Below are 23488 nucleotides of genomic sequence, written 5' to 3'. Positions count from 1 at the left end.
CTATCATATGGTTAATCATCCCATATTTGTTGTATTTCTGCTGTACAAGTATAGCAACAAAACATTATTGTAGTCCCTTGGTAATCTGACTAACTTATAGGTTCATTTGAAGTGTCACTATGGTTTCCAATTATAAAGCCTTTATTATTTTCTTTTTCATTTCTACGCTACATTAGAATTACAGAATAAGACTCTCCAACTGTGGTAGGGTCATATTTGGGCCAAAATTAGTCTGGTGTCTATTCACCCCCTGCCACACACCCTAGCGGTGGCTCGCTAGGTACTAAAATAACTTACTCTTCCTTTGCCTGCCTACCCGAGAAAAAATAAGTCATCCTACTGTTGTGACAGACCTTGTAGAGTAATAGATAGATAGATGTCTTCATTAGGGCAAAATAGAGACCACAAGGTCCCTTCTTCCATTTAGCCCTTTGTCAAATACAAATATAATAATAAAGAGGAAATATGAAGCGATATAAAAAATGTAAAAAATGGCAAGTCATTTATGCAATCGATGAAATAAGCCTTAGAAATACTTTTGAGGGAAAAACCTAGGGAGTTCAGACATGAAGACTCTATTAAAAACCCAGGCAAGAAAATACCCACAAAGAAGGGGGGTGTGAAAAACCTGCAAAAGCCCTCCAAGTGAGTAAAAATTAAATAATAATGATAATAAAATAATAATAAAAATAAATGAATAAAGTACAATAAATACATATTTAACAGCGTGAGGTACAACACAAAACAATTTGGTAATACATACCCAATACGAGAGTGTTTTGATTGGCAATGAGATGTTCAAGACTGTGATAGAGGGGAGAATGTCAATTAAACAAGGAAGGGGCAGGGAAAGGGATGCAGTATGGAATGAAGGGAGGAAAGAATTATATGGTGATGAAGAGGGGTTCATTGTAGAGCAGAAGGTTGGGTTGGCCTGTTAAGAGACACAAGGGACTTGTCGCTGTACTGTTTGGTAGCTGGTGTCAATTCAAAATCTACGTTAACCGGTAGATTACTGATAATAATAATAATAAATTATGAGTCAAGGACAAAATTTAATATTTTCTTAAGTAAAAACTTAAATGACATTCTATAAACACTCACTTTTAATAACTAAATATATTTAAATATAACATCTTTCCTGTCCGCTACAGTCTGCAGTTCCATAACGACAGGGCATTGAAGCCATGAGCTCAATAACTCCTCAGTGTACCCTATTAAAAAATACATTTTTCGAGGAATAATCCCTTGGCGAATAATAGCAGCAATTCTTATAATGTTATGCTGGCGTTTAATTATCACTTCTGATAAAACAAGACTGTGCCATGTTCCAGTTATAAACTTCCGGATAAATATATCTTCCACTGCAGTTTCTGCTGGCCGAAGTCCACCAAGAAGGTTACCTGTGAAAAAATAAAAAGATTAATCAAGCAAAAGAAACAATGATGACAGAACATAAATTTCACACACCTTAAGCTGAAAAATAATTTTAAGTTTTTTTACATGAGAGGAACTTGCATTGCGCAAAGACAAATTTTTCAAGGTCTTTGGTGCGATTTCAACAATAAGTCTCTGAAACTGATATCACATAATCTTTAATGCAAAAAATTGAAATCAGAAAATGTCTGCACTCCAACCTTATGCTAAAACTAATGTGCACATTAAGTAGAAATTTCCAAAAGGCATTCATAGGAAAATAGTTCAATATATTATTTTTAATATTATTTTCAGTAATCTACTAGTTTTGTGAGGACACAAGCTACAAATGGTACAGCCTCTCCTAACAAAACACAACCCAAAATCCAATACTACAAAAGGCTCCTCTTTAATTCCACATACTTCCTCCCTTCATTCCACCCAACATCCCCATCCTATTCATGCACCTTCCTTATTTGCCTAATATTCTCCCCTCCACCACAGTCTTTCCTGCCTCTTTTTGATTTCTACCCAACAATCCTCTCTCCTCCTCCATCATGCCTAGCACTCATTTGTTCTACTTTCTTTCCACTTTACCTTTTCCATCCTTCTCCACACCTGCATTTCTTTTAAACCTTCACTACATAGGCTTAATGAAATTTTAATGTGTGGCCTGAATGCAAATCCTGAAACATTTATGCTTATCAATGGAACTACACAGTAAAAACAAAAATTTCTTGAATTGAACCATTTTCAATTGCTTATTCAAAAGTTGAATAATTTAGTAACAATAATAGAAAGTTGAATTATTTCGAAGAACAAATATGGAGCTTAAACTTTCTTATTCTGCTTATATGTTTTGCATTTTCAACAAATTTTGGAAATAATTTCATTTAAACATGAATTATTTAAGATTTTTCCCTACAAGATATATAATTACACAAATACACATTGCTTAGTACAGCAAATCCGCCTGCTATTGAACTGGAAAGAAAGTTTTGGTGCCTAACACTACACCATCAAGGGTTAGTAGAAAAAGGCCAGCAGTAGCGGTAGTTATTAGGGCAGGCGGCCATTTTTGCCAGAAGGGATAAGTGGGTAATTTGATAGAGGTAGGATATAAAGGGATTTAAGGAAGGATGGAGAGAAACTCAAAACGAAATCCCAACGAAAACCCAACAGTTCAACATCCCATCTGATGCACAGCAAATTTGACTTGAAGTTATATGAGGACACTACCAATGGTACAGCCTAGCACTACAAGCACCACACGCACTGCATAGCACCTCTATCGGGATACCACTAAAAATTCTTATCACTTTTGGGATTTGAACTCAGGCCTCAAGACTGGGAAACCAATATGCTACCCACAGCACCATTCCAATCACATTTTGAGAAAGTGATCATCATACCCCATTCAATGACATAAGTTTCACGATACCAGAATGAATCTATGTGACATGCACACATACATGCAGGCTGACAATTCGATAATATTCCACTTTTCTTTAAGAATAGCCATATTTATGTTCATTCTATCATTACGATATATAATATGCTTATTTGGAAGTAATACAGGTATATAGTGTATGTCTGTTTACATTTCAAAACAGGAAGCTACTACAATTGTGTTTGGCGACAATCTAAAATTTGTTCACAAGAATTTTGGTGGGCACTACCCAAGAGATTATATCCCAAATGGATACTTGGGTACAATTTGATAAAAACCAAATTTTTGATCCAAAAATTAATTTGTGCAGTCTTTAAGTGGTATCCTTTGACATGCGTTTTAGGAAGTGAAAGGAATTGTACATCCTGAGCTTTAATGAAAGAGATATAAATCTCACACGTAAATTATTTCAGAGCAATAAAAAGTTAAAAGCAATACATATTTGAAAATTCGCTTTCCAAAAGCCTTATACAATTCATGACATCATCAATCTCATGTCAGCATTATGAAAATGCTCATTTTTTATGAAAATTAAAAAATATTCATTTGGAATAATAATCTCCTTCTAGATGAACCCACAAAAACTTTTTTTTGCAGATGCTATCTTGTATCTCATGCCAGATTTTACACAGAAAATGGGTGATATTAAAAATGAAACTGCGCTCCTTTCACTCGACACCATTAAATACGTTGTAAAATTATTCACTTCATCTACATCTACGCAATACCCCGCAAGGACATGTGTCGGGGGGTGTTAGGTCACCAGCTTTGCATGAACAATCGCAATCGGGTTACCTCTACACAAATATTAGTTTGATCATGCACTCAAAAATGTTAACCACACGAAAGAAAGTACCTACTCAATAATAGTATACATATATCTACATCATGCTGTAGAACTGTTAAAAAGATGGGTCTATTAAATAAAAAGAATAACATGCAGGATACCGACAAATATGTACACTACCAATACTATTTATCTCTTTCGCGATGGCTGTCATATATATTTTGATCTCTAATGGTTCGAGGAAAAAATTACATTTTTAATCCATCCGTTCTACTATAAATCTCCCTGATTTTACGTAGGCGATCTGATCTACCATAGTGAGTCGGGGCCATTAATGTCTTTAATATCCTCAAATAAGAAACCTGCCTCAAATGTATGCAGTAAATTTAAGCCGTATTTAAGCCCATGGCCAACTAGTGGATACCAACCTATTCTTCCAATAGCGCCGTAACACTGCTACCTTGTTAATAACAACTTTTCAGAAACCTAGTTGCTCTACGTACTTACTTGTATTGAAAGAATTCCAGCTTTTTCTGTGAGCAATCTGATGAGGAGGATTGGCCATCTCGTAGGTAAGAGGACGATCTCCTTTTGGTGTAACTTTGTAGCGGCCCGATTGAGACTTCATCAGAGCTGATCCGGTGTGTACTGGCCGGCATATTTTTGGAAATATGTTCCCAGTTATGCAAACTCGTAACACCTGTCATTATGGTAAAACTCGTTTCATTAAACAATTCATACTTGTTTATTTCCCTTATCATGGATCATAAATGTCTTAAAACTCTGGAATTGACAATCCCTTTTGGAAATGAATGCATTTCCGAAAACTAAGGTGAATTCTAGAATAGGTTATAAGTGGATGAACATTTTAATAAAAACCAAATAAACCAAGATAAGCAAATTCTACCAAAATCCAAGCGATAATACGCACCTGTGGATAAATAGACATCCTTCAAGGCTTAACCGTCAACTTTAGGAACCTGAACTTTTCCTCGTAAAAACTTTTACTAAACTTCCCACTCCATATTTCAGACGCTAGACGGGTTTCAATTGTTCTGTATGAACAACGAAAATTAAGGATGAGGTTGATATGAATTCTCATATGCATGGGAAAACTGACAGTAATTATATTTTTAGTGATTTTAAACGTTTTTCTTTTTGAAATTATGAAAAAAGTTGTTGGCTCTTTTTTTTCACAATAACCAGAGCAAAATTTCGAACATTGATGTCTGTTATTCGAGTTAGGTCATGGCGAAAGCTCCATTTACTAGATATTTGGAAAACTCGGAATATTCATTTGTATCTCCTTGAATTTTCTCCGAAACGACTAACTCTTTGGATGGCCGGCTTAAGTTTCATTTTCCATAAAACTTACTTGATTCTATGGGAGCATTGAATATGAATACTAGCATGCTAAGTGACCAGCGGGTTTCTTTACATACAGGAATGGCTTTAATTGTAGGGAAAGTGCAGATAGGGAATCAAAGGGCTATGGAGCCCTTATCTAGGTCTGCAGCTTCAAATCGCATGTCCTCAAAACCACACCCACTCAGGTCCCAGGTTTGAATTACTACAGTCGTCTAAGAGGCAATGATATTTATGATCCATGATTTTTACGCTTTGAAAGATGCATTTTATGCACATTAGCTGATGACTCCATTGAAGCTACTGTTATAGCATCCCCCATAGTTATTCTAATTTATCCATTTTCCATCTTCATGTTAACCATATGGTGAAAAGCAGAGAGTATAAGGACACTAGCTAGCAAGAGAAAATTGCAATCAGATCTTAAAATATAGATGGAAATTACATACATGGTAGTTTAATGTTCGAGTATTTTAAATGGCAGTGCATAATATCATCCACTCTTTATGCATGAGCAAATATATTCCTTGGGTTGATTATTTTTAAAACTTTTTGCTTTGATATCTCATTTACATCTTCCTTACAGATGTTATCCTTACAGGGCACGGCAAGAGCAGTCAACTGGAATGATGTTCCACGGTATAATAGCCTAACCTCTACATTTCCCAGTCATTCCTCAGGTCTCCATGCTATTGTGTGCTTTCCCAAAGAAGGATTGCCCTCTTTCTCACCAAAAGTTAAGATGCAGAGGTCAAGTATTTCCGTGCCCATTGGGGGCATCGCTCTCATGAGTCATATTAGGGAGGTTACACATCCTGCAGAAGATTGTTTTTCATATCAATATAGATATGGGTGCTTCACTGGAATAGTAATACAATATAAGGAGTGCTCTTAACTCACTTGAAGGTCAACTTACTCAATTTCGGACGTTGGAAAATTTCATAGGCCCGCAATCTCAGCAGTGCTGTTGCAGCATATTAATTTTAACGTTTCAAGGATTGAGTTGTGAACTCAGTAGCAAGAGCACCTACCAATAGAATTTAATATTCTGGTAATAAACATTTATATATTTTTAATCAATAGAAAATAAGTTAGCACAAACCCTCCACATAAGATGCCAGAAATGTTCAATACCCTACAGTGAATTATTTTAATTGATAAATACCTGTAGTGTGGGTTTCTCGGAAGGCAAGCGCCTCAGGTCATGCATTGGTGACTAATGGTCAGAGTTGCGTACCTTTCTGTATGGGCAATCGTGTTTACCCTCATTATGCTTTAGTAATAAATCTAGGGGACACACACTATGAGGGCATAATTGGCTTGGATTTTATGAAGAAGTATCGAAGCAAGATTTCTTTCGAGAACTACACCAAAAATTTGAACCTGATCACATGATGTCTTTAGAATCCGTATGCAGTAAAGGTGAGGAAGTAGATTTCATTTCGTTTGAGAATCCCCCGTTAGGACCCTGCAAAGAGGCCGAGAAGTCAACACGGTGCGACATTCTGTTTCATAACCTGAATGACTTCCTGGAGAATAGCAATGGGACGGGTTTAAGGGCTTCCCATGAGTCTGGGTTAGCTTGGAGCGAGGACGCGGAGACGCTGGTGCAAACATTGCTTGCATCCCATAACCTGAATGGCTTCGTGAACCAAGGCAAACCCGACGATCTCCAAGGTACTGTAAATGAGAGTAATGAGTGAATGGACCAGATCTTAGAGCCTGTACCCAAGGAAGAGAGTCAAGGTGAGGAACTCGGTGAGAGTTTTGTGTGCATCAAGAGAAAAGTAAAGATTCCTCCGCTCTCGTATGTCATGGCAGATGCTTGTAAGAAAGATTTGGCAGGTAAAGATGTGGTGATAGAATGGGAAGATGGGAATGTTTTGATACCCCCAATGTTAACACGAGTTTAAGAAGACGGAACAATTCCTCTTTTACTTTGTAATACGGGTAAAGGCGAGCAGGTGTTTAGGAAAGAAACAGAAATACCAGTAGGGATGATAGAAAAGTATATAATTGAAACTGTAAATGTAAATTCGGTCAAAGAGGTAGAATTATGGCCCAAAAAATGTCCGCAAAGTAACCTGTTGTCTGCAGAATGGAGAATCCCTGTCATGCCCAAGAAACCAGCCCCCCCCCCCCCCTTGGAAAGGATCTGCACTTGGTGCCATCCCTGACCCAACCCTTGATGACCATGGCTGCCTCCACATGGGAAGAAGATGCCTGATGCACGGAAGACGAGGGATGCAATATTGGTGTTGTAACCACAACCACCTGGCAGCCTCTGACACCAGGGAAGGACATCGATTGGGCCCTGTTGCACCCACCCAATTCAGTGATGCGACAGGTTACCCCCAACAGTTACTCCCTTCCTATCCAAAGATCCCTTGCCGCACTTCCTAGCCACCCAAGAAACTCCCCGCGAGCCAGTAAACCTCTTTGCCACGCCCACCGCAAGCACAATCGCAGGAGAAGGGCTGCAAATGCCGCCCGGAGAGCCAATATTCAGAAGTGCCTACAACTGTCTCACTATTATACTAGACCTTCCAACTTTCTGACCTCCTACGGCTGCGTTGGGCAGTTAATGTGGTTTGTGGAGGACAAGACCGGCTGGACAAGCGCATGCATGCCCCTCGATCTATTCCAGACAGTGTTTATAGTGCTCACGTGAATGTTGGTGCTAGCTTTGAGGAAAGAGGAGAAGGCATACAAGTAACTCGAGAAAAGAGGAGAAGGTGTATGAGTAACAAATTTCCCAGGCGTGAAGGTGGTGCCACATGAAAAAGACTGAATACGACTGAAAATGTCATCGACTTCTCAATTAATTTCAAGTGCCGTTTTGTGAAACATCACCAAAGATGGAGTGCTTCTAGATTTTAATCTTAGTGATATGTACTTATATTCTAATGTTTGCTGTAATTTTATGACTTTTTCCACGAAAAATCAGGGTAAGAAAATGTAGAAGTTACTGCATTAATGCAGTGTTATGAATTTCACAAGTGAAAACAGGTGAACACTGTGAAGGTGAATGTTTTTTTATTGTTATTGTTTATATGATTTTCATTCATTACTTTTGCCAATGTAATATCAAAAAAAGTGTACATTCATGTAAGGGGTAAAGCACCGAACCACCATCTACTTTATTTCTGTATTGTCGGTTGGTGGTGACAAAATATGGCATGGTACGCACACCCCACCCCCGGGCCTAATTTGCTGCGAGGGTGATGTAGTGTGGGTTTCTCGGAAATCCCCACTATTGGTTAACTCTCCCAAGGAGTACCCCCCAGCATACCAGACAATGTATGGTGATGTAGTGCGGGTTTCTCAGAAACCAAGACAAGACAATGTCCGCTACCCGATTCCCTTGTTGCAACAATGTAGCTACTTTGAAGTCCCTCCACCCCAAGGCACAATGCCTTATAAAGCCAGACGCTCCTGGAGCAGAGAACCATTCCTTACCCATTCCTCACGCGATACCCTGTCTCTGTGTCCATCGGTCGAGCCTACGACCACACCAGAGATGCCCAGCCTTACCCTGCACCTTTCCCGACGTCCCGTGCCACCTCCGTGTCCGTCGGTCGAGCATATGACCACACCAGATATGCCCAGCCTTGCCCCGCTCGCTTGTCCCTACTCCCTGGTGCCTGAACCCCATTGCTTGAAACCCTACTCCTCAGTGCCTGAGCCCCATAGATTGAAAAGGGTTAAATAAAGACTAATAAACCACATATGACTCTCTCATTCCGTGCTACGCTCCCACCAATGATGTCTTGGCCGCAAACCATGCGGCATACCAGAGTTCATTCATCCTCTATCATAGGCCATTCAAGGTAGGTGAGTACTATCATTTTTGAAAGTCTACAGAAAACCACTGGCCCTGGGGAATGGTATTTTATGTTGACATTCAATGATGTGCAGGTACTCTGGCCTCTCAGAGGAACTATATCCAACTAATGCAGCCAAAGTGTCTCCTAAACTATGAAGGCAAACACAACTAAATGTTCAATCTTTCCCTAATTATTGTCATGCCAATGATTTCTTGCAGACTTTTGGAAATTACATTACATTTGGTATAATAAGACTCTGGAATGGGAAGATATGCTGGGAGTTGGAATTCATGTATCGGCCAAAGGGTGACAGATGGCACTGATTGGTGATAAGGCAAGTTTCTGTGGCAGAGGGGTATACCACTAATATTCAGGCAAATGGGGAATTATGAGATGGGCACAAGGATATATGCATGGTCCACATTTAATTTCTATGGTGGTCTGTCAATTAAAATAGGTTTCGGATGGACGCACAGACTAACCACAGTTTCATTTTTAAGGCCAACTAAGACACAACCTGACACACAACACTAAAATAAACCCTACTTCAACTTTTCATTCATTCTTTCTCTCTCTCTCTCTTCATTCCATCCAATATACTTCTTCTTTTCTTCCATAAACTGACTTACCCCACGTTCTCCCTTCTATCACAGTCTTCAACATTCCATCAAAGCACTACCCTTATGGCTTGTACCAAAAAAACATTTATGTACCCTATGAGTATATTTAAGAAATATAATACATTTAAATACTAATAAATAATATATCATTTATTTCAACATGAAACAATGACAATTTACTCATACACATTCCCCCACACATACAGATGCACAAGGCGACAAAGCACCCTAGGTAATCAATACATTGATTAAATGTAAACATATCCAATTTTTTGTACAAATAAATTAATGTATAAAGTCGTGTAAGAATGTCCTTTCACATTCTTGTCCATTTTGTTCACTAAAAGCTGGCATTTATGAAGGTCAAAATATATCTTCATATATAATGAGTACTTTGCTTTGGTTTTAGCATTTTTTAAGAAAGGTTCACAAATGTAAAAATGTTGAAAAATTACAGCAAAATTTTATATATATTTCCCATTATCTTCAAGATTTTTATAAAATTTTCATCAAGAATGTTAGGCTTTAAATGCATTCTATTGATGGTATAGTTCACTGGAATTCACACATTAAGTTCAAGTATGCCATGTACATTACACGACAGCAGCATGTGAAGACTACTTTAACAACCGAAGTTGCTACTAATAATGCTAAATTTAAAAAAAAATGAAAAAAATTTAATGAATCATGAATTCAAGCTAACAGAGGTAGTCTCACATGATAATACTTCATTTTCCATTTTCATCAAAAAGCTTATCTTGCTGGCTGAGCAGATTTTTCAAATTCACTTCAATGGTAGATAATACTTTATAGAGTATGCTCCCACAAAGGTCTCTTGGCTTTATTTGGCCATATCACAGAAGGGTAGCTTGATCAAGTCCCAAGGTATTGGAATTAAACACTTTTCATGTTCTCTAGAGATTAATGAAAATATATCACAACACATGGCTAGAAGGGCACAACACAATAAAGCTTCTCATCGGTCCCATTCTGGGCATTAAATACTCAACACAAGACACTCCCAAAATGTTTTTTTTATAAATATGGAAGAAACTCTTTAAATTAAGCACCAAGATAGGATACATTATGACACACCTACACATTAGGTGAAATACACAAAAAGAATTAAATTAAGACTACAGGAAAAATTACGTTTCCTCACAAACATGGATGCTCACACGCTTAAAAGAAATGGATGGCAATAAAGTAACATTACATGATCAGGTAATTTTGAGAGAAATACAATTCCTTAAACTGATGGCAGTATTCATATTGCATTGAAAATATACTCCCCACTAGCAGACAGTATTTGGTATTTGGCTTTTCCTCTTCTCTTGCCAAAATTTGACTAAAATAACTAATGGTAACCCTCTCACAGCATCACAAAAATTTCTATTTTAATATCACACTCTAGCAATGAGAAACTCTTGTAGGCTTACTCTTTTTCATCATCAGATACACCGAAAGGTATTCATTGTTGTATATTTCAACCACTGCAAACTTCTGAATGTTCATCCCAAGCTGATACCTGTGTGAAGAGAGGAAGAAATGTTGACAAACACTTGCACAGAAAATTAAAATTCTCAAAACACTCTGCACATTTTACCATGTACTCACCATTTCATAAATTCAAAATTTTACTTGAGTAATAACATTATTGAAAAAGGATAAAGACTTGATGAATAAATGGATGGAAAAATATTCATTAATTTTTCACACGAATTTTTAGTTTTCCAAGACAATGATGAATGCAACGGATGATAAAAAGCATTAACAAAATGCAAATGATAAAATTACAACAATGCAGCACCTCATGTCACACCTAACAGTAGGCCCAAAGCATCAATAGGCCAGCTTCATATATTATGTGTTTTGGCAACATCTGTTGAACCAAATGATAGCCACTACCATTTTATTGGGTTTATTTTTATTCCATGTTAGCAGATAATAGCATCAAAAGTGAATGAAGGTGCCAGTACTAAGAATAAGTAAGGAAAATATGTCACATTAAAAAAGATTCAGATGTTTTAGGATGCAAAAGGCATAATATTATAAAATTAATATTGGAACTTAGGATCCATGACAGCATAAACAAATTAATTAAAAATTGGCAATTTCCCAAAACAGAAAAATTTAATGCAATCGGTTTCAATATAACTCCGTCATTGTCAGGTAATGTAACTACATCCCACCTGACAATGATGTAGTTACACTGAAACTGGTTGCATTAAATTTTATTTCGTGGAAAATTGCCAATTTTTAATTAATTATGATATTCCACCGTATCATGCCTGAAACGTCTCTTTTTAAACATAAACAAAGATAATTCACAAGTATTTTCGGGTGAAAATGAAGCAGCCACTATCAAGAGAGCTAGACACAGTGGCAAAAGAGATAACTGAAAATGCCTAAGATGGCACTAGCATGGAGATGCGGTTTTGTACATGAATGTAGTTTGGTACAGAACATTCTGATGATAACCCCTCTTGAGCCAATGATAATTCAAAAAGTCAAACTGATTACCAAAGAATGTTAACGACGTATGTACATGTTTGAATTTTTCTTCAGAACAGTGTTATATCTTTTCAGACACAGTAATCAAAAGTAACACAGACATGACCACAGGTTTGCATGTTAAATTATCACAAAGGGTTATTTTTGAAGAGTTAGTAAGGAGCTTGTAGTGCCATATTTCTTAACAAAATGTGGACAAATATCTCTGTGTGCACTGAACAATAACCAAGGCAAATGCTTAAATAATGAGTAAAGAACAAGTCTATGACTATGAGGTACTTAGTATAAGTCCACTTCCTCAATATTTTCCTATGCTCTATTAATTAATGTTATAAATCACCTCTGAAATCTTAAGAGGTAATGCTGGGCATCGTTACATTTTATACAAAAAGTATTCAAGTGATTTATACAATACAATATTCATATTGAAATGTTATCAGTACATGTTAAACATCAGTTTAATTTTAGACCTAGAAACTTCATGCACAATTAGTTTAAAAGTTAAACATGCCAAATTATTGTATAATGCTTTTCCTGGGACAATACCATAATCTTCCAATTATAATACGCAACTGTTATAATAACCTGTATTTTCTTGAATATAATGTGTAGATGTTCTTTTTAGCAAGCATAACAGGCATAACCACCCAGCTGACATGACCCCACCCCTCTTACGTTTCTAATGCGACCTGAGACGAGGAGAAAGAGTCTTACTTTCTTCCCATTTGTATGTTTCTACACAAATTATATATTCCAAAGATTGGATCTCTATATACCATAGGTAAACATTCTGCCCATCATAATCCTCACTGCCCCCAGACTTAACTTATATAATTAGTTGAGAGGTGATGAATATAGTACAGTATTTTTTTTATCCTCTGTTCTCATCTTTGATACACACTTAATTTTTTCAAAAAATTGAGTCCACTAGCTCAAGAACTGATATTTTGCATCATGCAGCTGCTGCAAAAGCAATAGGGATACACTAAGATTCAACTCGGTATACCTTGTGAGCTTAAGAGAAACCCAGGTTGCCAACCCAAAAAAAAACTGTTGAGACCTGGCTATAAGATGACCCACTTGTTGTGGTCTGAGTACAGATATTGAGACAAACATGGGAACGCAAGACAAGTGTTACAATATCTGGAGAAATACAGTGTTAAAAACCAAATTTTGACTGAAGAAACATGAACTGTTCAATTTGTCACTGTGAATAAAAATTTGAACTATTTCTGCTGCAATATTTGTTTGTGAATGGTTACATGCATGCAAATGCACATGCTACAAACATGCAATACATGACCATGCACTGCAGCACATGCAAACCATTGGCCTCTGTACTTGTATAGTGTTTCTTGTTGACACAGCAGTATTGATATTGTGCTTACATCAATATACTAAATGGGATGAAGGACACCAAAAAAAGATTTTTATGCACTGTCAGTGAAATAAGACTATTTTTAAATTAATGAATGTTTACTTTACCCTAAAAGAAGAACATCTACGAATTCTGGGAAATTTCTCTCAATCTTGGTTGAAGTTAAAATTACAGGGCATGTCCAGGACTTATTGGATATGGGGTGGACCCAAGTTTGTGGACACAAAATTTATTGATGACCCTATGCAATCACTACCTCGTGTCATGTCATCATTTTAAACTTGCTGCTTTTTATGTGGAGGCAATGAGCAGAAAATGAATTAACTTAAGCTGATTAAAATCAACTGTGGAGTGTAAGCCTATGCACTTGGAGCCTGTAAACAAATATGAGGCAAGGGCCTCTAAGGGGACCCAGCCACCAATAATCTGTTCACTAATTAGCTGGGAACTGCATACTCCTGGGAAATGGAAACAATAGCCAAGCCAAACAGTGAATTATGACAAAACTGACAACAAAATGCAAGTCTATCAAATTCAAATTTTAGGTTGATAAGCATGAATATTTCTGTTGCCATGAAAACATTGAAATATCATTCTAAAATCAGGTTAATTTGGTGTTAATTTTACGTAAAGCATCCTCCATAGCCCTAAGATTAGCAATCCATGCTGGAAAGAGTTGGTTAATCCTACCTGACAGTCCCGACTGCAATACCACTGGTTGCCACACCCTGCACAAACAAACTGTGCAGCCCTGCTGTGACACCCTTGGCATTCCGGGACAGGTCCTTCCTCTCCCTCATCCTCCTCATCATCCATGGCACCCTCCTCCTCATCCATTCCATCCCCATCCTCTTCCTCCATAGCAACCTCCTCCTCTTCCACCTCCTCCTCATCTGCCATTCCTTCCTGCACTTCAGGTGCCATCCCTGCAGGTGCTGTAGCTAATGGTGCTGGCCGCTGTCTTGACTGACGCCTGCCATCACCCTCTGAGGCTGCTAGGGACTCATCAATCACCAGACGGTCTGTGCTATCATCTTGCTCTTCCTCCTTTGTGAAGATGATGAAATCAATGGGACTAAGAAACAAATACAAGCCTTGTGGACCACAAACTCTCTGAGCATCGAACAGCCAATCATTCGTTTTAGGATTATTTTTCAGGGATAAGCATCGATAAAAATATGCTACATCATTATCAAACACATGCACACACATACACACACAAAAACACTCATGCATTAGCAGGCACACATACATTAGATTCAATGAATTTTGAATTATTAAAAATAAAGCCAATCTGAATAAATCACTTTTTAGGATATTAGATAACTCCATTATTTCAAGGTGTATTAACATTTCATAGAATTACATTTTTCCTGGCCAGAAAATACTTGACATTACATCTACCAGCATACTATTAATCACCCCTCCATTACATCTCACTTTGCTATGCACAATCTTTCTTGGACTTTACCCAAGTCCACCAGTTGCCTCTAATTAAAAGAAATTGTTTCATAATCACCCGCCAATAGATTTATTGACAATAGTTCCCTGATGGCAGAGGATAAATTTAATTTTTTCATTAGTATATCATGTAATTTTAATTTTGCAAGGATAATCCAAATTACATAATATACTCAGGAAAAAATTTAATTACAACCAATTGCTTTTAAATTCAGATTTAAAATATATTATACAAAATTTTTTTCTGTACTGTTTTGCCCAGCAGCCAAGATTCTTAAAGATGCCCTGGCAATTCAAACACACTTAATTCCAGAATCCTCCCATTACCTGGCTCCAGAATGCTTTTCTGATACTCTCTACGATCATTTTCATTGCCTTTTAACAAATCTGCACCCGAGAAAATACTATACAACAATTTTTTTTAAATCTTTGAATTTGTGATTTTAGCCTCGTCAAAAAACTCTCAAATCTCAGGTCCTGAGCAACAATTTAAATATTTGATAATTAGCAAAATCTTTTGTCCGGGACTCAAGTCTAAGAAAAACACACATTTTAAGCAAAATTATGATAGTCACATTAATATAGTACTTAGTATAGGCACCATCCATTACGTGAAAACATAGATTTCTGAACCCAACAGTTTGAAACCTTTAAATTAGAGAGGTTTATTTTACAGCCATGCGTAACAAATTCAACAAAATTATGTGCCAAATAATCCAAATATACATATCCAAAGGGACAAATACTAAGCGGCAATGGCAATGGGAGGAGTGATGATAATCCCTAACAAGATAGGCAACTCTCATTTTGAAATGCAACTCTCGAAAAATAGCTCTACAACAATATATACAGTCAAAGATAGATTTTTTTATTAAAATTGAGCATTATGACAATAAGAAAATCTGTAACCCAAAGAAATTCAAATATCAAGTCTATGGTGAAAAATCAGAATCAGTATTTCAAACCAGCTCATTAAGTAAGTATTTAGGCAACACAAAAGGTGACTTAGAAATCAATATATCCACCCATGACACTAAAACTGACCAGGCACTAAAATTAACTTGTACACAGTGAAGAAAATGAACTGCGAAGAAAATGAAGGAGTCAGAATATGAAAAATATGACGGGTATAATGAATAACTGATCATAGCACTTTTCCACGTGATTACATTTTATTTTACGACTGGGTTTTGATGTACTACATGATCATCAGGTCCTAATGATGATGTAATACATCGAAACCCGTTCGTAAATAAATTTTATCAAGTGGAAAAGTGCTAAGATCAGTTATTCATTATGTACAACTTCCACCACATCACGCCTGAAGCTACTCAATATGATGGGCATTGAATTTCCGTGAAATTAAAGTGTGCACATCAGAATGGACTACTTTTCACCATATATACAATCATGTAAGGACAAAATTGATGTAGGTGATAGCTATGTATTCTATATAAAATCGTACACATAGTAATCAACCAGAAGGTCAGTTTGGTAGTTGAGGGAAGAGTTCACCCAATACTACACATGACAACGTGTGAAATTTGCACATCAGGGTAGGGGGTCCAGTTCGTTTCCGTTTCCCGGTTATGGTTTCCTAACAAGATCTAGAACACAAAAAATCACATAGTTAAGGTGGAGCTGAAGGTGCCCAGGAATGGAACCCAGGTCCTACAGTCAGTAGTCCAAAGCTCTACCACAGGACTACCGTGACCCATGTGTATTTTGTACATTGGATGGGGCAATATTTTTTTATATATAAATAGGATTTTGGACGAATGTTTGGTAATGTTAGCTCATCTGAAAGGGAGGAAGGGGAAGATGGGGTGAGGGCTAAAGGAAGGGGAAAATGCAAGTTTTGAGAGTTCCGAAAAGCTCTTGGAATCCCAGGAAAAATATATGAAACCAATGAATGCATGAGGTTGGTCTCCAAAAGAGTAAATGTGAGGTTAAATTTCTTTTTCCCATAAGATTGAATGGTCGCAAACTTTAGCGCGACATTTGAAAAACACACATGTTTACTATGAAATAGAATCGATCAAAATATAAGCCACCCAAGGCAATAAAATTGAAAGGAAGCACTTTTGCTGATACCAAATTCATCTTGTTTTGTAGTTTATAAACTATCTGCATTAAAACCTTAAGTCTACTATGTAAAGATAAGCTGTTGATAAATAGAAAATCAATTTAAAAATTTAATGACATGAGTAAAACCACAAAACTACATAGGTACCATGTGCGCTGCTGGTTCTTCCTTTGCAGATCGATTTATAATTGGTTGTTGCTGCTGCAGTTGTTGTTGCTGTTTCAGCACAGAAGACTGAGCTCCACTTACAGGAGTAATGGTGATTTCATTCTTTGCCTAGAATGTAATTCATATATTAGACATTGAGCCAATGCAACAAATTGAAGTGAAAATATTGACACAAGGACTTAAAATAACCTGACTAAGATCTTCAATTCAGCAATTGTATGTGCATATGAATTTCCTCCTGATTTTACAATGGCTAGGTACAACAAGAAGTATTTAAAAGACTTTGTTTAGCCCAACATGAGAACTGTTTCATTAATGAAATAAAATTGTGGAAAATTGTTACCTCATTTATTTCCTTAATATATCTCACATCATCGCCCAGAGGTTGAATTTTGAAGTGCTAAAAATGTCTACAACATCAAGTGTAAAAATGAAAACAATAGCATTTGGGGAAAACATATCAAAGATTGTTAATTTAAGTTTTCTTTTCAATCACATGGCCTCAATTTTAAACCAGGTGGTTCCCAATTTAATCATATTTATGAAACAATTTTTTTCATTTAAATATTTTATTAAATAAGAGGGTCATCCGGAAAGTAGTACCCGTTCGTGCCGCATGAAGTGCTGACGACGCGAGTAGCCGCTGGACGAGGTCAGATAGCTTCAGTGGCTTGTCTGCCTTCTCTGAGCCAAGTTGCGTGACGCTAGCATTGCCTGTGTTGTTTCTGTGATTGTTTACAATGTTTAAAAAAATTGAGAACGCCGCCAGTTGTGAAGTGAGGGCAGTGATTAAATTCCTCAATGCAAGAAACGTTCGCCCATGTGATATTCATCGCCAATTAAAGGAGGTGTATGGAGACAATGTAATGGACGAGTCGTCTGTTCGGCGGTGGTGTCGCAACTTCAACATGGGGAGGGGGAACACACACGACGATGAGCGTTCGGGGAGACCGTCTGTCATTACAGACCAACTGGTGAGCTCAGTTGACGAATTCGTGAGGAACGATCGGCGCGTCACAATTGATGACATCTGTGAGCATTTTCCCAATGTTTCTCGAACAATTGTTCATGAAATTGTTAAACACCATCTGCATTATGCAAAAATTTGTGCAAGATGGGTCCCTCGCGTATCTCAATGAGCTGGCGGCGAAGGACTATGCAGCAGGAATACAGAAACTTGTCACACGTTATGACAAATGCCTTAATTTGCTTGGAGATTATGTTGAGAAGTAGTTTAAAGTATCCTCTTTCAAATAAAATTTTTTATGTTTGTTAATATTTACTTTTGTGTCTTTATTTCACGAACGGGTACTACTTTCCGGATGACCCTCGTATTATTAAAAAATTAGCAATTTTTTGTGTGAGAAAGCAGACTACCCATTAAATGATTAGGCGCATGAATGGTATATGCATTATTTTTCAAAACTTATTAGCGTTAACTACTAAAAATAGGTTGAGTCTTCAGTATAATAACTGTTTCATCTCAATGAGCTGGCATTGAGATTTTGAGGAACTAAACCATGTGGATTACAGATTCAGGTGTGATGTGGTGGAACTGTTCCTTAATAACAGAGATGAAGATTACTAAAATTCTACAATAAATAAAAATTTTATTCATAACAGTTTCAAAGGGACTTAAAGATGATGTAGTGCATTGAAACTGGTCATGAAAAAAATTTTTATTTAGTGGAAAATTGTAGTAGTCTTCATCTCTGTTTTTATAGCATGTAGGTTATAATGGTGATCACCATTATATTATGATTCAATTAAGTATGGTACCAATGCCGTTGAGTGATGAATAACTGAAGTTATTAATCGCACCTTCTCTGTTTATTATAAATCCCTTCTCTAACTGTATTTACATGCAATAAAAGCATGAATTTTGCAATAAAGAGCCTTTATTCTTCAAAATTTGATGACATGAGTTTTCAGCATATTCCAGTATATATTTTACCCTTATGATGCCCGATAAGGTTTAATATATTAGGTAGTAGAAAATACAACATTTCCTCAATTCGAGAAACTGTGGGAATTCACATCCAAGAATGAATGCAAAAATCTCAAAAAAAAGGTCCAAATCATACATTTTTCAGTTTGGGACTACGCATCACAATAATTACCTCATTCCCCCAGGTCATCAGTTTCAAATACTATATGGGTTGCCTACTCACTATTTTTGTCTGGGATGAAAACAAAAAAATTGCCCTGAGTACATTTTAAGTTGTTTTATTGACAATTTTACTCTTAGCCACAAAAAATTCAAATATATTTTTCAAATCGAGATTTATCACAGAAATCATTCAAAAATATGCTATGGCAAGCTTTAAGCTATGTGACAAAGTGTTTCTACAACTAGGACTCCAAATTTTTTTCCTGCCATTGCTGGTCCTCGAAGGTAATGTCTCACTCACACCAAAGACGGATTCCCATTGTGTGTGTGTACCAGAGGATAAGAACCACTTATTTGAAAATATGACCATGGAAGAAGGAAGAGTTCTACTCATATGACCTTTTCAGAAGTGACTTCCTGACTGTCAATGGCAGCTTTTCCCTAATTGGATCTAATTCTAGAAAACAAATGGGTAAATTTTGCTATAAGATAGTCGAAGAACAGGTCAACATCAGCTGGTAGTTAGTCCAGTGTCACCCAAAGTCAACTGGGAACATGGTCTGATTTTGATGCATGACTATTAGACTAAGCATGAAAACACAAAATTCACAATTGATAGAAATAAAATTTACTTCTCAATGCCTTCAATGATCTTTCTTAAAATTCTCGCAATGTAAATATGTATGTCTCTCATTAGCTTTTCTCCCCTCTAATTACAGATTGAAATGAAGATGAAAGAAGTATGCATTTCTCTTTGTCTAATATTATATTGAGACTTTGGATTACACTCTGCTTATGATCAGAATTATCACTGGGGAGGCTGTGGGAGTAAGTGACACAAAGTTTGACATGGGTTATGGGGAGATCAGGTGGCCAAAGAGGATGGAGACATTGGCCCCCAAGAAGCAACCTAATGGGAAAGGAGGGGAGGATGGTTTTGTAAAGCATGGGGACTGAGGAGGAGTCTTTAGCAAAATATATACATGCTGAAGTTTATAGTGCTGCACCAGTGTGTCTATTTGAAGCAAAGTGGATCAAGAAGGCAACAGGGGATATCTCTGAAGTAGGAAGCTAAACAATAGATTGATCCCTTTTTAATTTCAGGTAGTTACCATAAATATTGGATAGACAATTTTACAACCAAACACAAAACAAAATTTTGAAAAACTTTTTTTAACTCATTTGGTAATGTTTCCTGTTTCCAGGCATGATTGGAATAAGGATGTGGATTAATAAGACAGCAGCTATGTAGAATATTGTAAACTGGGTAACATAGGAAAGTGTAGAAAATTTAGCAGTGAAAAAAGAAAATAGTGACCAAATATCCAATCCAGAATGTTTAGCCAACTTCATAAACACTCACTTCATAAACATACCCCAAAACGTAAAGCAGGCCCAGCCCTTAGTGAATCATGCTGATTGTCAATGCAAAGATCATGTAGTCTCTGTTTCTATTTTCCTAGTCACAGAAAAAAATGACTAAATGTTGCATACAATCTCAAAAATTAGCAATCTACTGGAATTGGTGATATTACAGTCATAAGTATTAAAAAAAGTATAAATGTAATTTGAAAACCCTTTATCCATATTTTAAAAGTTAGTCTTTCAAAAAGGGAGACTTCCCAAATCTGCTTAAAATACTGAAATTAAACATCTGTTTTAAAAGGGAGACAGGAAGTATCTTGAGAATTATCAACCAATATTGCTGCTGTCTAATTTCTTGAACATTATTGAATATTTAATGAAGGTGAGGCTGATCTCTTTCTTTGAAAATTTTCAAGTTTTAAATTCAGTACAACATGATTTCCAAGAGGGGAGAAGCATCAGATCTGCTCCAGCTTGTTTCATCAATAAAATTATGATAGGCTTAGATAATGATGTATTCACTGTGGGAATTTTTAATGAACTCTCTCAAGCCTTTGACTATGTACACTACCCTATGTTGCTGGAAAAGTTAGAACATTGCAGAATAAGGTGAATAATAGGTGTTTTAAATCCTACCTCAAAGACAGAAAGCAGGTAGCGGGTGTTATAGGTACCCACTCCAACAATAAACAAAAAAGTTACTTATCCACTACAAAAACAGTAAACTTTGGTGTGCCACAAGGAAGTATACTAGATCCCATACTGTTCTTAATTTATGTGAATTATTTAACAGCCTATGCAAAGAATAATGAAGTAATGCTCTGTGCAGATGACAAAACTTTTTTAATACTATGTAACAAGAACAACTGATTGCTGGAGTATGATGTTAATAATTTCCTAGTACTCATAAGAGACTGGTTCACAAAAAATTAGCTTACATTAAATTAAACAAACAAACAAACTTACAATTTAAGAAAAAATAAAGAAACCCCTGCAATGGATCTTTACATAAAAATAATCTTCTGAAGAAAGTTATCCGTAGCAACTTTTCAGGTATTATAATTGACAAATGTTTAAACTGGAGTTATTGCGGCATTAATACGGTAAACTTTTCTGAATTTCCCATGCCCTAAGAAACCTAGTAAAAGTTGTAGATCAAGTAGTTTTCAATGCAGCCTACTTTCATAATTTTCAATCTCGAGTGTGTCATGGAATTATCTTTAAGGGCTCTCCTAGAGGTGTTCACAAATTATTCATTATGCAAAAAAGAGTTATCAGATATAGGGCCAAAATTCCTAAAGGAGATTCATGTAGACCTAATTTCATAAATCTTGTGATGATATATGTTCAAAAAACACATGTCTATCTAAAAAAATGGAAGTAGTCATTGTTGTGCCACAATACAAAGAAAAAAGGTGCATGAAATACATCATTCGACTTCTCTGTTTCAAAAGATACCCCTTTGCGCTGGCATTATAATTTATCATCATTTAACAGTAGGCATAAAATATACCAACAGATGTTTAAATCTAGAGTAAAATCTTTTTTGAATAGAGATTTGTTTTTATGACCTAAGTGAATATTTTTCATCAAGGTATGACAAGTGGTAATTTTATTATAACCATTTCTCATATGCATACTTTTCGTTTTTGTATGACATCCTGTATGTAATCTTTTACCAATGTAAAATAATTAGATGAAATAATGAATTAATTAATCAACTGATGAAGAGTACCTCTGAAAGGTCTTTAATGAAGAGGATAGAGAAAACCTTGTCAGAATAAATTAGACAGAGAAAGTAATTAAGAGTATGGGTTGGGGTACAGGAAATGAGATGGCAAGTGGTCCAGACACCATCACACTTCTCCTTTCCCTTTTTTTATGACCCAATCCCTCAGAAGAAGGCTTCATGTCTCCAATCTGTTTAATTTCTCTCCAAGCAAACATCATTTTGTCTCACAGGTCCACATTATATTTCCATATCCATCATTGCTAAATTGAATTTTCTTTGTATCAACTGTGATTTTGTGCAATCTCTAATTCCATAAAGCCCTGCCAGTTGAATATTGTTAATGGGTTACATTTCCTTGTAGTGTAGCAGCATAGTCTACTTGACATATTTCCTCCAATATATATGCACAGCCCTAAACTTTAAAATAGATAATTTCAATGCACATGAATGCTGTGTACACAAATGCTCAGAAGTTTTCAAAATTTTTGATAAAATAACAATCTCATGGAACTAGTATAGACCAGGATAGCCAACCATATTTCCACTCACTGTGTTACTGGGAGCAATGAATGCTATTATTATTATTATTATTATTAAGTAATCTACCGGTTAAGGTAGGTTTTGGATGGACACAACTACCAAATAAATATTTTGTAACCCCAAACAAAACACAATCCAGCAACCAACTCTACATCAAGTCCCTCTTTATCTCTGTGTACTTCCTTCCTTCCTTCATCCCGTCCAACATCCCTATCCTGTTCCTGCCCTTTACTCATTTGCCTAACATTCTACCCTATCAATGAATGCTATGGTGTATGAAATTGTGCCTCTCTTCCCATATCAAATTTTCATAACTCAACATTTTTCAACTACATTATATTTTTGGAAAACAAAAAGCTTCAGTAGTGAAGGATGAAAGGTCAGGCATCTATATTCCCAAGTAGTACAATGAATAAATTAATTTCAGCTGATCCAACCTAATTTTGAACAGCCATATGCTGTTTGCCAGAATGTTCTGATATCAAGAAAATCAGTCCTACACCACATCTTCAGTTATGATTGCCCCAAGATCAAATTTTATACTAGGGTCCTCCTATTCAATATGGTAATGTTCAACTCAATAGGTCATCAAGCTTTAAAATAATGTCAGCCAAAAATGAGGAAGCAGTGGTAATAACATAGATATGAAAGATCACAAAAAGTAAGGTA

General features: G+C 36.3%; 2 protein-coding genes across 2 annotated transcripts in view; both read right to left on the bottom strand.

Annotated features, from left to right (window-relative positions):
* Positions 1-121: 121 nt before the first annotated feature.
* On the bottom strand, positions 122-4687 carry mRpS24 (mitochondrial ribosomal protein S24). Its single transcript, XM_071590025.1, has 3 exons — positions 4585-4687; positions 4161-4353; positions 122-1403 (listed from the first exon to the last, which is right to left on the bottom strand). The coding sequence occupies exons 1-3, from the start codon at positions 4600-4602 to the stop codon at positions 1114-1116; spliced, it is 501 nt and encodes a 166-aa protein (XP_071446126.1). The 5' UTR covers positions 4603-4687; the 3' UTR covers positions 122-1113.
* A 4931-nt stretch (positions 4688-9618) lies between these two features.
* Positions 9619-23488, bottom strand: part of LOC139692477 (uncharacterized) — a 75834-nt gene continuing 61964 nt past the window's right edge. The window contains exons 4-6 of the mRNA XM_071590693.1: positions 17052-17180; positions 14048-14404; positions 9619-10993 (exon numbers count right to left, since the gene is read on the bottom strand). Of these exons, the coding sequence (XP_071446794.1) occupies positions 10952-10993; positions 14048-14404; positions 17052-17180 (528 nt within the window). The 3' untranslated portion in view covers positions 9619-10951. The remainder of the gene's footprint in view (positions 10994-14047; positions 14405-17051; positions 17181-23488) is intronic.

Source organism: Hetaerina americana, unplaced genomic scaffold (genome assembly GCF_022747635.1).
Source record: "Hetaerina americana unplaced genomic scaffold, ioHetAmer1.1.p SCAF_4, whole genome shotgun sequence".
NCBI lineage: Eukaryota > Metazoa > Arthropoda > Insecta > Odonata > Calopterygidae > Hetaerina > Hetaerina americana.
Note: the sequence above shows the minus strand (reverse complement) of the source record. Positions and strands in the feature narration are given on the sequence as shown.

Coding starts and splice junctions, on each gene's coding strand:
- mRpS24 (XM_071590025.1), bottom strand. Junction 1,404..4,160: donor CTGGAATTCTTTCAATACAA/GTAAGTACGTAG, acceptor ATTTTTTCACAG/GTAACCTTCTTGGTGGACTT.